The 13,034-nt window shown below is 40.4% G+C and overlaps 1 protein-coding gene across 1 annotated transcript in view; it reads right to left on the reverse strand.

Annotated features, from left to right (window-relative positions):
- cdk18 (cyclin dependent kinase 18) overlaps positions 1 to 13,034 on the reverse strand; it is a 64,272-nt gene that overhangs the window by 13,523 nt on the left and 37,715 nt on the right. The window contains exons 4-13 of the mRNA XM_046075721.1: positions 12,654 to 12,727; positions 11,112 to 11,241; positions 10,951 to 11,013; positions 10,163 to 10,286; positions 9,483 to 9,603; positions 7,654 to 7,751; positions 6,578 to 6,683; positions 2,868 to 2,910; positions 2,672 to 2,762; positions 2,196 to 2,273 (exon numbers count right to left, since the gene is read on the reverse strand). Coding sequence (XP_045931677.1) covers positions 2,196 to 2,273; positions 2,672 to 2,762; positions 2,868 to 2,910; positions 6,578 to 6,683; positions 7,654 to 7,751; positions 9,483 to 9,603; positions 10,163 to 10,286; positions 10,951 to 11,013; positions 11,112 to 11,241; positions 12,654 to 12,727 — 928 coding nt within the window. The remainder of the gene's footprint in view (positions 1 to 2,195; positions 2,274 to 2,671; positions 2,763 to 2,867; positions 2,911 to 6,577; positions 6,684 to 7,653; positions 7,752 to 9,482; positions 9,604 to 10,162; positions 10,287 to 10,950; positions 11,014 to 11,111; positions 11,242 to 12,653; positions 12,728 to 13,034) is intronic.

Raw genomic sequence — 13,034 nt, forward strand, 5'->3', positions numbered from 1 at the left:
TTCTGTAAATAGCATCATAGAGTACGGTCTAGACCTGCTCTTTTATGAAAAGCGCTGTGAGATAACTGTTGTTGTGATTTGGCGCTATATAAATAAAACTGAATTGAAATTGAATTGAACATATTGAATTTATGATTATTAGCACCTGTTTGGTATAATTGTTTAATCATACACCTGACAATATGCCTACAAAATCCCTGACTTTGTGCAAGTGTACCAAGAAGATTTGATGCTGTTTGAAGTAGTGTTGAGTCGTTCAAAGAACGTTTCGTTCATTTGACCTAATCTTGTATGTGACTCAGGAGGAACGGGTTCATTTTCACGCATGCGTGAAGGATCTTGGACTCTTACGTTCACTTGTCACACAGCAGCTGCATGGGCTCCGTCAGCACAGGAAACAGTATTGATTAGTTCACGACTCTCAACTGTGGTTCTCTGGGTTTGAGTCGTTCATTTGTCACATGACAGCTGGCTACAGGCCTGTGGTTACCGTCAGCACAGGAAACAGTATTGATTAGTTCACGACTCTCAACTGTGGTTCTCTGGGTTTGATTCGTTTTCACGTGACATTTCGGCTACTGTAGAGCAGGAATGAACTACTTGTTCACGACTCACATGGGTCCTCCTCCGGGGTCTGTCTTCACTTGGCAGACTGAGTAACTGCCAGCACCGGGGAATGAGAGGCAAATCTGTTGTCAGTTAACAGTCACTGGACTGACATTATATATATATATTTTGATAATTTTGAGAAAAGTGTGGTGGCCCAAATGTTAGAGAAGCGAGCTTGTGATCTGGAGTTTGCCAGTTCAATCCCCGGACCGTCAGGATAATATCTGGTTGTGGAAAGTAAACCAACCTTGCCCTCCCTCATTTACCACCACTGAGGTGCCCTTGAACAAGGCCCATAACACCAACAGCTCCAGTGGACCAGGCTGTGGTTGTCCAGGTGTGAATGTGTAACAGTGTGAATGTGATCAGGGCCTTCCTGCAAAAGAGAGGCTTCCTCTCAGTGAAGCTTGCCTGAATAAATAAAAGTTAAAAACAACAATTTTACAGCGCAGTGATGTTGTGACATAGTTTTAACACAGCCGTATGTTAAAACAAACGGACCCGGTCATTAAAACATTAAAAGACAGCCACATAGCAACGTTAGCGTTAGCCCTGTGGTTTGTTTACAGCTAACAGCTGATCCAGTATGCCAGAGAACGCAACATAACTTTTACTTTTTATTTATCAACAGAGCCGTGCTGGTGAACAACCTGCAGTGTTTGAGATTATTATTAAATTTGTTAAATTTTAATAAGAGTGTGTTTTATTCATCTGGTGTGTCAAGCTTATTACTTCAATATAGTCCCGCAAATCTGATGTTAATATATAGATTTTACCCATAGATAGGGACGTTAGGCTACTGTATGAATGAGCACTTTACAGATATAAAGATAGTAATTAAAATTATATATATGGCTGGTCTGGTTGTATACTCAGGAAAAATTGTGAAAATGGATGGATTTAGCCAGAGTAGTGGCTTAATTGAATATTGACAACATATTTCTGTGGTCTTTCCATGGTTTGAATTTGGTTGTGGCTCCATGGGGCTTTATAGAACCATGATAAAGAAACAACACAAGAGGTGAATTTGTGCATTATACTTTGTCAATTAAAGCAAACCAGGCAGCCTTCTGTGTTTGAGAACTGTGCTGGGTTTTTTTTTGTAGGTTTTTTTTTTAAATCGCCCACTAGAGGGCTGCAGTGCCGCAATAACCAGCCTAGTTAAAATGAACAAAATGACACAAAAAAAGATTAGTTCATTTTAATGAACGAGATTTGGTGACTCGAGTCTTTCAAAAGAGTGACTTTTCCCATCACTATTTTGAAGGCAAAGGGTGGTCACACCAGTAGGCTACTGTATATCCCCTTGACACCATAATTTAAGAATTATATTTTCTTTAGCAATTTTTAAGTCTTAGAATGTGTGATATTAAAATATAGACAATGAGAATATAACGGAAAGTGAATGTGCATGCACAGCATACACACAGGATATGTATCCTGTGCACTACATTCTCATTACCAAATCTAACACTATCCACATCATGTGCAGAACATAGTCCACAGTAGAACTGTTATAGCTGCCCACAATGTGAAGAACTTAATGTTCCAAAGCTTGTTGTGAGATTGTGTGGCAGGAACCTTACTTAAAGGCTGAAACAATGAGCTGCGGTGGCCTGGATCCTTCTGGAGCTGCACCTCTCTGAGGGAAAACACTGAAGCAGCTACAAAAGAGGGGAGAGAAAAAGACAGTACGGCTCTACTAGTACTGTACAACATCCTCAGTGTGTGTTGCCACTCATTTATAAAATCTTTCATATGTGAATAAAAAACTGCCACATAAACTGTAGCTAAAACGAAGCATCTGGCTATATGAGACTACATGTGCTGTAGCTGTATTCATACTATACACATATGCTATGAGATAACCAATTTGTTTGTCAAAATGTGGAAACTCACCCAAAAAACACACAATTCAACTATGCTTATAGAAAGCCTACCGCTGAGATGGCAAAGTAGCATATTTACAGTAGAAGTGCAGTCTGCTGTTCACAGCCAGAGTTGCCAAGAGCTGTGGGCTTTAAAGGTGTGTTCACAGTGTACATGTGTGTACATGTCTTACTGTCTGCCAAATTGTGTATGTTATCCCCTAGACACAGGAAGTAGGGATGTCGTAGAGCAGCTTCAGCGGAGATTCTGCTTCTGGTGTCGTACTGCAATCAGAACATAAAAGCAGCTGAATAGACCGTCTTTGAAATCCAAGTTCAGTTCTGTCTCATATCCAGGTGAACGAAGGTCATTGTGCCTTTGTCTCATACCAGCAGCAAAGCAGACAGCAGGTCGATCCCCTCTGTGTCCAACCTGATGGAGACAAAGAAAAAGTTCAGTTTGCATTTACACTATTTAGAGAAGAAGTACACACTGATACTGATCATGAAAACAAGTACAGCGGGCTGAATTTTCTTCATGTTGTTTTCCCCCAAATGACACCCTAAATGTTTTTATTCAAAAATGATATTCAGTCTATGGTTAAGCTATATGTGGCTAACCAAAACAGCAGATAATACCCAATATTTTCTCAGCTCTTTAATAAAATAGTATAGAATACAACTTACTTATCCACCAGAGTGGAAATGTGTCTTTAATTCGCAAAAACATAAAAGGAGCATACAGAATAGATATGGTGACAAAAAATATCTTATTCTGACAGTGTACAAACATATAGAGTTGAAATATTATGTGCTTTGAGCAATTCTTCAAAATATCATTGGTATTTTCAGAGAAGCTAAATTGGCCACCCAGAACTATACCAAGAGAGGGTCCACACGGGTTTTAAAAGTATTAAAAAAAGTAAAAGTAAATTTCATATTATAAAAATATGCCTGTCTATTATACTGCTTTCATAGTCCTATATTCTAGTTCAGTGACTCCTGTATGGCAGCTTTGCATGATTCAAAGTTAAAAAAAAAAATTTCTATCTTATACTGACTCTTCATGAAGGCCTTCCTTTCAGCCTCTGTCTGAAACGAGCTGTAGTTGCTCCTGTCTCTTTAAGCCCCCCCTCTCAAAGCCCACTGTTTTTATTAAATTTCATTTACAAAGTATTACATTTCGTAATGTCCTTTCGTAGGATTAAATAAATGCCGTAAACATCATAAATAAACTCTTTTTGTCTGTGTGACTTTACAATTTACTCCGTTTTGTGTGACTTGGATGTTAAATGGCAGTTCAGGTAACATTACTGTTTATGTCAGTGTTTCGCTTGGACTGTGGAGTATTCGCGGTGCACAAGCTCTGGCAGGAAAACTAAACATCTCTGAAGTGCTATTAACAAGCTAACGTTAAGACGATCGACACTTTGATGGGCAAGTGCCTGAAGTTCAGAAGGACAGAGATATGGACAAGTTGGGGCATAGGGGGCTGTGGTTAGCACCTGTGATGGGAATTTCATGAGAACCATCTTTAAAACACTGCCATGTAATTAATCTCACTAGGGGCCTCTAGCCTCTTGGGTATGGGGTCAGTGGAAGGTAAATGTGTGTGATGCTTTAGGCCCAGATTTTTAGGCCTTATTGGCCCAGAGACGACTCTAAGTGGTTCATCACATTTACCTTGGACATAGGTGTCTTTCTATAGATCCAGATTGAGTGTCCCCTAGGCAACAGTGAAAGACACCATGTTCCTTTGATGAGATAGTACTCCGACCCTGAGACTAAAATAAAATATAGAGTACGGCCTAGACCTGCTCTTTTATGAAAAGCGCTGTGAGATAACTGTTGTTGTGATTTGGTGCTATATAAATAAAATTGAATTGAATTGAATTGAATAAAAGCTGCATGAGCTGTTACACTGGAGCTCACTCGGATGATACTCTCTGATGCGTATGTGTCCCTGTGAGTTCCTTCTGCAGAAGACTTGAATAAAATTCACAGAAAGACAATGTGTTTGCCTGAGCTATTTATTTGAAAACTCAAATTGCCATCACACACCACTATCAGATCGGTGTGCGTGTCAGTCACACTGTGGCGAGCGGAAATGGAACAGCGGAGCTGGAAGAACCGCCTGCAGGTTACTGGTTAGTGAATGTTACAATAGCAACGGAGAAACAATTGTGTATAAGACGAGGACCGTGTCTGTGTGTCGGCGTGGCCACAGTTGTAGGGTAACGTTATGTGAATGGAAACATCCAACACGCTAATGCACATTAAACTTACATCACCCAGATGCGCCGATCACTAGGAAGAAGAAAAAACAAACCTGAGCCCAACTCCTTATCCCCGCTGCTTTCAAGTCACTACTATATAATATTATATTTCAAGCAGCCTTTAGATGCAAAAACAGAACAGGATGAATAATCACTGAAGCAATTGGCATTTACATTGGTATTTTATATTACATTACTTTATCTAGCCAAGGTGTAATTAATTGTAACAACTCAAACTGCACAATTTATTTTGTATTTTTGGATTCACACCATAAGAGTTCTTAGTGAGACAAATATTACGTTCATTTCATAGGTGTCATTTACACTGGGGATGCTGGGGACATGTTTCCATCACTTTTTAAAAAACATTTGTTAAATATGTTCTGAAAAATGGCTTGCAACAAGAAATCTTAAAAAACAAATGAAAATGCTTTGAGAAAGGGTTATTTGCACAATAAGAAAACATGCAATGCAGTGTAACTATAGAAGAAACAAATTGTCCAAAAAAGTAACCTAAAAAAAATAAGCTGCTTATTACTAATAGTCACCTGAAATTTCTTTTTCCTTTTATATAAATAAAGACAATTCTACCATAAATTGATGCAGAAAATGTCTCCAGAATGCAGAAAATTAAGTGTTTAATGCTCAAACTCCCAATTTATATCAGCATTGAATATTTAATCAAAATAGTGTTAAAAAATCTTCTTGTCTTGTTCTCGTGAACTCAATATTGTGCATGTGAGCTAAGTGTATCGTCACACCCCTTTTCTGAACCCCTGTATATCCCCACCATTTTTCAACACAAAGTGATTTCCTTGATTAATTTTATGTTATCAGAGTACAAACACACCCCAAAAATCTGTAGTGTATTAAATATTAATGCGAGTATTATAATAAAATGTTTTATTAAATTCAGGTAACTTCTTCAATAATAATTTTCTCGGGCTTAAAATTCATACAGATTTCCATTATACTAAGTTGCCATTAAATTTCATCCTAGGTGGTATTAAAAAGGTCTTAATTTTTAACTTTGAGAATCCTGGGGGTACCCTGCAAGACATAGTTTAAACAAGTTGGCTGTGAAGTTCAACCAGCCCTGTTATTATTTGGCACAAATCATTTTTTTAGTCCTATTAACATTAATCTCTGAGTTTCAATTTTTTCACCAAGCCTGAAGCATAAGGAGTCTGTTAAAGACGGAGAACTAAGCCATGTCATCGGTATACATAAAAACCCTGCTCTCGAATCATAAATATATTTGTCTAGATGATTACAGGACTAAGAACACATCCTGGTTTCTCTTAATTATCTGCAGATTATTAATTATCTGTAGATTTTTACAGACTAACTGAGGAATGATTTTTGGCCACATTAACGCATAGCTTGAGCGATGGCAAAGCCTGTCTGCAGGTCCACCATTTTGGTCCAGAACAGAGATATTGACAGCTATTGGATAACTTGCCATTACATTTAGTGCAGCCATTTGTGGTCTCCTGAGGATGAATCGTAATGTATTTGGTGACTTTTGATCCAGAGCAATCTGAAGGTCAAGGTCTTTATGAACTATCTCAACATACTCGCCCAATCATTTAGTTTAATGAACTGACCCTTCCATCACCCTGTATTTCCTAATTAGCAATTGTTAGCATGCTAATAGCTAATCTAAGATGGTTAAAATGTTAACCATTATACCTGCTAAACATCAGCATGTTAGCATCATGACATGCTGATGCAGCAAAGCATTTACTCAAAGCACCACTGTGTCCTAAGAACAGCATCATTCAGACACCATTCAGGTCAACAGACAGAATTTGTTAGCATTACCTGGGCACATGGTTGATGAGCGCTTGAGGTCTATATTGAGGAAAAAGGTAAGACCGAAACTCCTCATTGCTGCTGATACCAGACCAGGTCTCTTCTGATGGAGTACCTGGCAGACAAAGAAACAAAAGAAATGTGGGGTTGTCTGTGTCACACTTAGGTATGGAAGCCCTAAGCGGCCATCGATTCATATCTTTATTTTACTCCGTTTTCCCGTGATAACGGGATCATTTTCTCGTGATCTCAAGATAACTAAACAGTAGTTTAACACGGGCTGGCAAGAACTTTTCTTAATGGTAATTTCAAGGTGCTTTCAGCTTTACTGATTAGCTCAGTTGGTAACTTACAGGACTTGTAGTTTTAAGATTGTGAGTTTGATCCTCATGGAAGACTAATTAAAAAAAAAAAATGTTTTTTTCATATTCATCTCCAACAAAGCCACACCCCGAATACAAAGCTGACCAGTCACAGCGCAGTATAGAACTCGCTCTAACTGAGGTCCGACACTTTCATGGCTGTGCTCCATTGACTCTAATGTAAAAGGAGTCGTTTTCTAGCTTTTTTTCCCTTTTTTTTCTAACACTGTTCCTGGGGCACTTTCCAAAACCTAAAATAAATCCAGAAACATTTCGGCTGTGGGTTGTTCCTAATGTAATGTTAGTTAGCTTTGAAATAGCCGTCGGGAAATGTGTGATTGAAAAAACACACAAAAGAATAATAAAAAAAAACAACTTTGCAGAGCGCGGGGATTAAATCAACAATCTTTTGGATGCAAGTCCTGCACTCTACCAACTGAGCTAAATGCTAACTCAGCAAATTGTCACACAATTATCGCAAAGAAACGCACCTTCGTTATCTGGAGCTCACAAGAAAATTATCTTGTTATCATGAGAACAACGGTCGTTATCTCAACATCATGAGATAATTATCCCGTTATCACGAGTAAAATAAAAATATGAAACGATATGATACAGTGATGGCCGCTTAGGGTTTCCGTACATAAGACTCGTTCTTACTTCATATATTACTTGGTATTAGCATGGCCTGCAGGATATTATGATAATGTGCTGCTAACTTACCCATGAGCCTAAAAACTAGGTGTAGCTCCTCCTTCACTGTGGCACCAGGAAACATGGGGCGACCTGTTGCCATTTCATACAGGATACAGCCCACGCCCCTGGAAGAGGAGGGAGGAGATGATACAGATACAGGGAGGACAAGCAAACAACAAAGAGTCCTCCATCATCGAGGTGAGGCCGTGTTCAAACACAAACGCACACACTTCAAAGAGGGCTGATCATAAGTGCAAACATGTGTGGTGTGAGTGGGCACAGTGCATCCTTTTGTTCCAGGATGGTGTGCTGAAGAGGCTCACTGTGGTCTGATGAGAGAACATGCAGCTAGGTGAGCCTTAAATGGCTGCCGTGTAGCTACTGAGCCACGATGAATCCTCAGTGGTTCACCAGAGCTTTGTGGGTTTTCTCACCATGGCAAACTGCCAATGAGCAACAACATGTACGGAAAGTGAATGCAGGTGTATGACTAGAGACTCATCTATTATCTTACATCTAATATTGCCTACCATCTGGTGAGTTCATATTTTCAACATTTTGCCCATAACAAATTTTATGAGGCAGTCACTGAAATGTCGAAGTTACGGACATGGCGATGCAGGGTTGTGATACGTAGTATGACTGGTCTCGATCAAGGCCAGGCAACATTGTGTCTCTTGTATTTTGTTCATTTTAGATGATACACACAACCACACATATATTTCTTTCCTCTATCCCTGTGGGGACATCTTATTGACATATTTGCAGTCTGTAGACCCCAGAGATGCTCACAAGTCTTTGAGCTAGAGTCCAAGTCAAGTCTCTGAGCTAGAGTCCAAGTCAAGTCTCAAGTCATTTGTGGCTACTGAATGTTGTATCACCTGCTGCGTTCAATCCAGGTTGCTTATAAAACTGCATAGCTATAAAGATTTCTGTAACTGTAACCTGTTTTTCATTTACAGAGCACAACCATGTAATGTGCAATGCAATTAATGACGGCTTATTAACTACTGTAAGTCAACACACCCCCCAGACTCTCAAACCCAGTGTAACATTAACTAAATAAAACTGTAACGTTACATGATCAACAATAAACCTGTGACCTGTTTGCCAACGTTAATAATTAATGTGATGGTAGCCAGCGGGACATAAATGATTGACTATCATAAGTTTGGCAAGCAAACAAACGCTCATTCATCTTTTCATAACGAACAACAGTCGGAATCTCTAACCCTAACCCTAAAACCAAGTCGTAACCCGACGCGTTGCTAGGAGACGCGCCCAGCCCAAAGTCAACTTCCGTTCTGTTTGTTTATCACTGGGTTTGTGTTTACTGGCTAATCATGAACACCGCTGCACAAATCCGTCCATCCATTGTTATGGATTGCATGAGGAAGTCTACCGGAAGTTAAGTTTGGGCCAGAGTAATGCACATGCGCAGCACCGTTTGTTTATGTTGTTACTGTTAAAAGCGTCTACAGTGGGATCCCAGATTTCAGACCCATTGAATATTATAAAACCTGCCCACACACACAGAATTCTCTTGAAATTCTGAAATTCAGTTGAGCCTGAATTAGTCACAGAGAGAGACTTACTAAATGCAAATGCACAAATACATACAGTACATGCTTTTTTGCATCATGTTGAAATCTACAGAAAGTAAACTAAAGAAGAAATAATGCTGGTGGTTGCAATCACACAACAGTATTTGCTCCAGCATGCTGGACTATTTGTAGTGCGGATGTAGGTCCAGTACACTGAAGTGAGCAGGCGTTAATTGTGGTACTGTGGACCAGTGCACTGTATAAAGAAGCAAGTTTATGTTAGCCTATTGATATCCATATTGTATTACTCACCACATATCGATGGGTGTGGAGTATTCTGTAGAGCCCAGCAGCACGTCAGGGGGCCGATACCATAGAGTTACTACCTCATTGGAATAGGTCTTAGTGGGGACAGACTTGGCCCTCGCCAGACCTGGACAACACAACACCGTCAGGGTGTGAGACCTTCATATTTAAGCAAGCCTGCTTTTTGTGCAAATATTCAACCTCTTTCAGTCTGGCACTACCTTTGTAGTGATGACAAGTATTTTGTGTTCCACAAGAGTAGTATGGAACAGTACGATGCAGTCTCATACAGTGGGGTCAGTAAGACGTCATAGCACCTTAGACCAAACATATACACACTGATTCATCATAAAGTGTCTGACAGATCAAAGTGTCACTCAGGAAAAACGTTGGAATAGTCCCGGCTCATATGCTGTGTTTAGTTAAAATTATAGAAAATACTCAGGGAATACTGTTTTTCTACCCACTCCCAGCACAAAATTAAAAAAACTCAGAGAGAGGGGCACAGTTGCTAGGATACGGGAAGTAAGGGTGCTAAAGTAATCAGGAGATCTCTCAGTGGCAGTAACATATAATTGGAAAGCAATCGTGGCAGGAAGTCATCTTATTCTATGTCTGTGTCCTTAGGACCCCATTTGCATTTGTTGTCCGTATTATGCTGGATGTAAGCATGCTTTTTGTCCTACCAAAGTCGGCCAGTTTGAGCTCGCCCTTATCATTGATCAGCAGGTTCTGTGGCTTCAGGTCTCTGTGGAGGATTTTCCTCTTGTGACAATAGGACAGACCACGCAGCAGCTGAAACATGAAGATCTGTAGGAGAAAAAACAAAATATATTAACATTCTCAAAATAGGGGAGTTAGAAAATAAGAGCAGAAATCCAGCGGAATCCTAGAATGAACTGCTAATATATCACTTAGTCCCAGTTTGTGCCTCTTATGAGACTCTCATGAGTTGCAGAAGTAAACATTCGCTTTTAGCTCAAAAATGTACACCTGTATAACTGTATCTGAAAAATATCAGAAAAACCCAGAAGGCCATTAAACAAATGTTTCAATGTTTATGTAGTTATCACTTATTGGTGTATATATAGCAAAATCACAATTCTTATATGCATGTTTTTATTTCACACTCGGTTTCCCATGCCAACACAGCCCCATTGAATTGAACTGAACTGAAACGCTGTTCTAAAGGTATTTCCAGAATCCTTGATGAAAACAATATTCTGTCTAAACATTTTATTATTTGTTATTGGTGCTTGTGTTGAGAAAACAAAGCAAGGACATATACCTGGAGACCTGAGTATTTGGGGATTCAAGAAATAAATTCGGAACCAAACAATGTGTTGTTAAACCTTGTTGTTACCTTCTGGTTTTTATGGTATAGGTTTTATGTACTTGCACAGACGTAAACAAATACATACCCTCTCTCTCTGGTATATATTCTGTAGTGTTTGACATCTACAGTGTGGCTCACCTTGACGTTATGCATGCTCATGAGATTCCCACAGTTGTCCAAGTACTGTTTAAGGTCACTGTCCTGGAAGACACAGTTTTCGTACTTAATCTACCGACATTCCACTTGTGTAATTGTAACACCTTTTGAATACCTGCATGCTGAAGTGGAGATGTACTCACAAGATACTCAAACACCAGAGTGAGGCAGCGGTCGGTGTGGATGATGTCGTGCAGTGTGACGATGTTGGCATGTTTCAGGTTCTTCAGTAGGGACACTGGGTGGACAGAGGAAGGAGAGATGAACATGTGCCTCCAGCACAACAACAGCAACAGTAGAAATCACTGGAAAACAATGGCTTTCAGGATTAAGATGGTCTGAAATTGTGCTGTCTGAAACAAAATCACTTGGTCTCCTAAACCCCATTGCTGTGCCCTCAGAAGCTACAATTTAAACTGTCCCTGTGGTTTAGTCTAAACTCAGCTGCTGTGTCCTGGAGAAATCTCTTAAATGCCACTAGAGTTCATTGTATCTGAGGTTTAATGTAAACCTACTGCAGACTTCAGCTATGGATTAGTACATACTAATCCTATCCATACTAATCTGTATAGTATATAGTTTTTGCAGTTAGTATTATAATAGAAATTTGCACTGCTGGACATCTGTCAAACTGAGATTTTAAAGAGGTGGTATTCTGCTCATTTTCAGGTTCAAAATCTTATTTAGGGGTTGTACCAGAACAGGTTTACATGGTTTCATTTTCAAAAAACACCATATTTTTCTCATACTGCACATTGCTGCAGCTCCTCTCTTCACCCTGTGTGTTGTACGCTCCGCTCCTGAGCTACAGAGTGATGCATCTTACTTGTACAAAATCTTTGTTGGGAGTTGCACATGTGCAGTTCCCAGGTAAGCTGTGTCTCAATTCAGGGACCGCATCCTTTGAAGGTCGTGGCCTTCGCGGCCTACGAAGGCTGAACCGACCGTTGTTAAATGAGACGGTCTGGTCTACAGAGGACTGTCTATTGCGTCATCAACTGACCCCGCCCTTACCCATGCGTGGGGAAGCGCCGCTCCTCCTCCGTCGCCTAGCAACCTTCACAGCTGCGGTCCACCGGCATGGAGACAAATATTTTATTTTTGATATTTTACCTCTTAATAGAGGAACTAGAGCTACTTCACCGCCGGCGACGCCGCATGATGTATCTCAGGCTGAGAGAGGACCCTGGCCAGGTAAATACGGGGGAAAGTAACTAAGAAACGTTACATTTTATATGTATTTAGGAACTATAGGCTTCCTAAAGCTAACAGTGATGTTAACCACAGTTGACGTAGTTTATTGCTACTGCCATTTCACTTTAACAACATAATTTCATATTTAAAGAAACCCTAACCTTACTTTAATATTAAAATATTGACAGTGTTTTTGTCATTGATCAGCTAAAGCAAGTTGAATAGAAAGATATACAAGCCTTATCTAACTAAGCTCTCTACACTTCATAACAGTTGTTCTTCTCCTTTTATCCCTAAACCAGCCAAGGCCCCTGTACTGCAGGATAAATCTGATTGTGCCTGTGCTGGACAGGTTTTTTAACGAGTGCTACTGGGCCTCCTAAACCAGGAACGGAGACACGGATGGGGTGCCACGATTGAGACCCTGGTGTTTCTCTTGTGGCTGGCAAGCGGGGCATCATGCAGGGTGGTCTCCAGAGTGTTTGCAATGCCTCGATCCACTGTCCACCGCATCGTCCACAGAGTCACTGAGGAGGTGGTGGCCATTCGCCACAAGGTCATCCACCTACCGAAGACCCAGGATGAGTTACAACCGATGTCCCGTGGGTTTGCAGGGCTGGCAAGACACAGAGCCTTTTTTAAAGCAGCTGGAGCAATCGACGGCTGCCACGTCCGCATCAAGCCACCAAGCGGCCCTGATGGTCAGTGCTACAGGAACAGGAAACTGTTTTCATCCATCATCCTGCAGGCTGTCTGTGACCATCAGGGCCGCTTCATTGACACCTATGTGGGCTGGCCTGTGATCCAAATAAAAGCCACTTCAGACTGCACCCTACCATCCTACAAGGTACTCACAAGTCCACAACATCATT

The sequence above is a fragment of the Micropterus dolomieu genome, linkage group LG18, assembly GCF_021292245.1.
Source record: "Micropterus dolomieu isolate WLL.071019.BEF.003 ecotype Adirondacks linkage group LG18, ASM2129224v1, whole genome shotgun sequence".
In the NCBI taxonomy this organism is placed as follows: Eukaryota; Metazoa; Chordata; class Actinopteri; order Centrarchiformes; family Centrarchidae; genus Micropterus; species Micropterus dolomieu.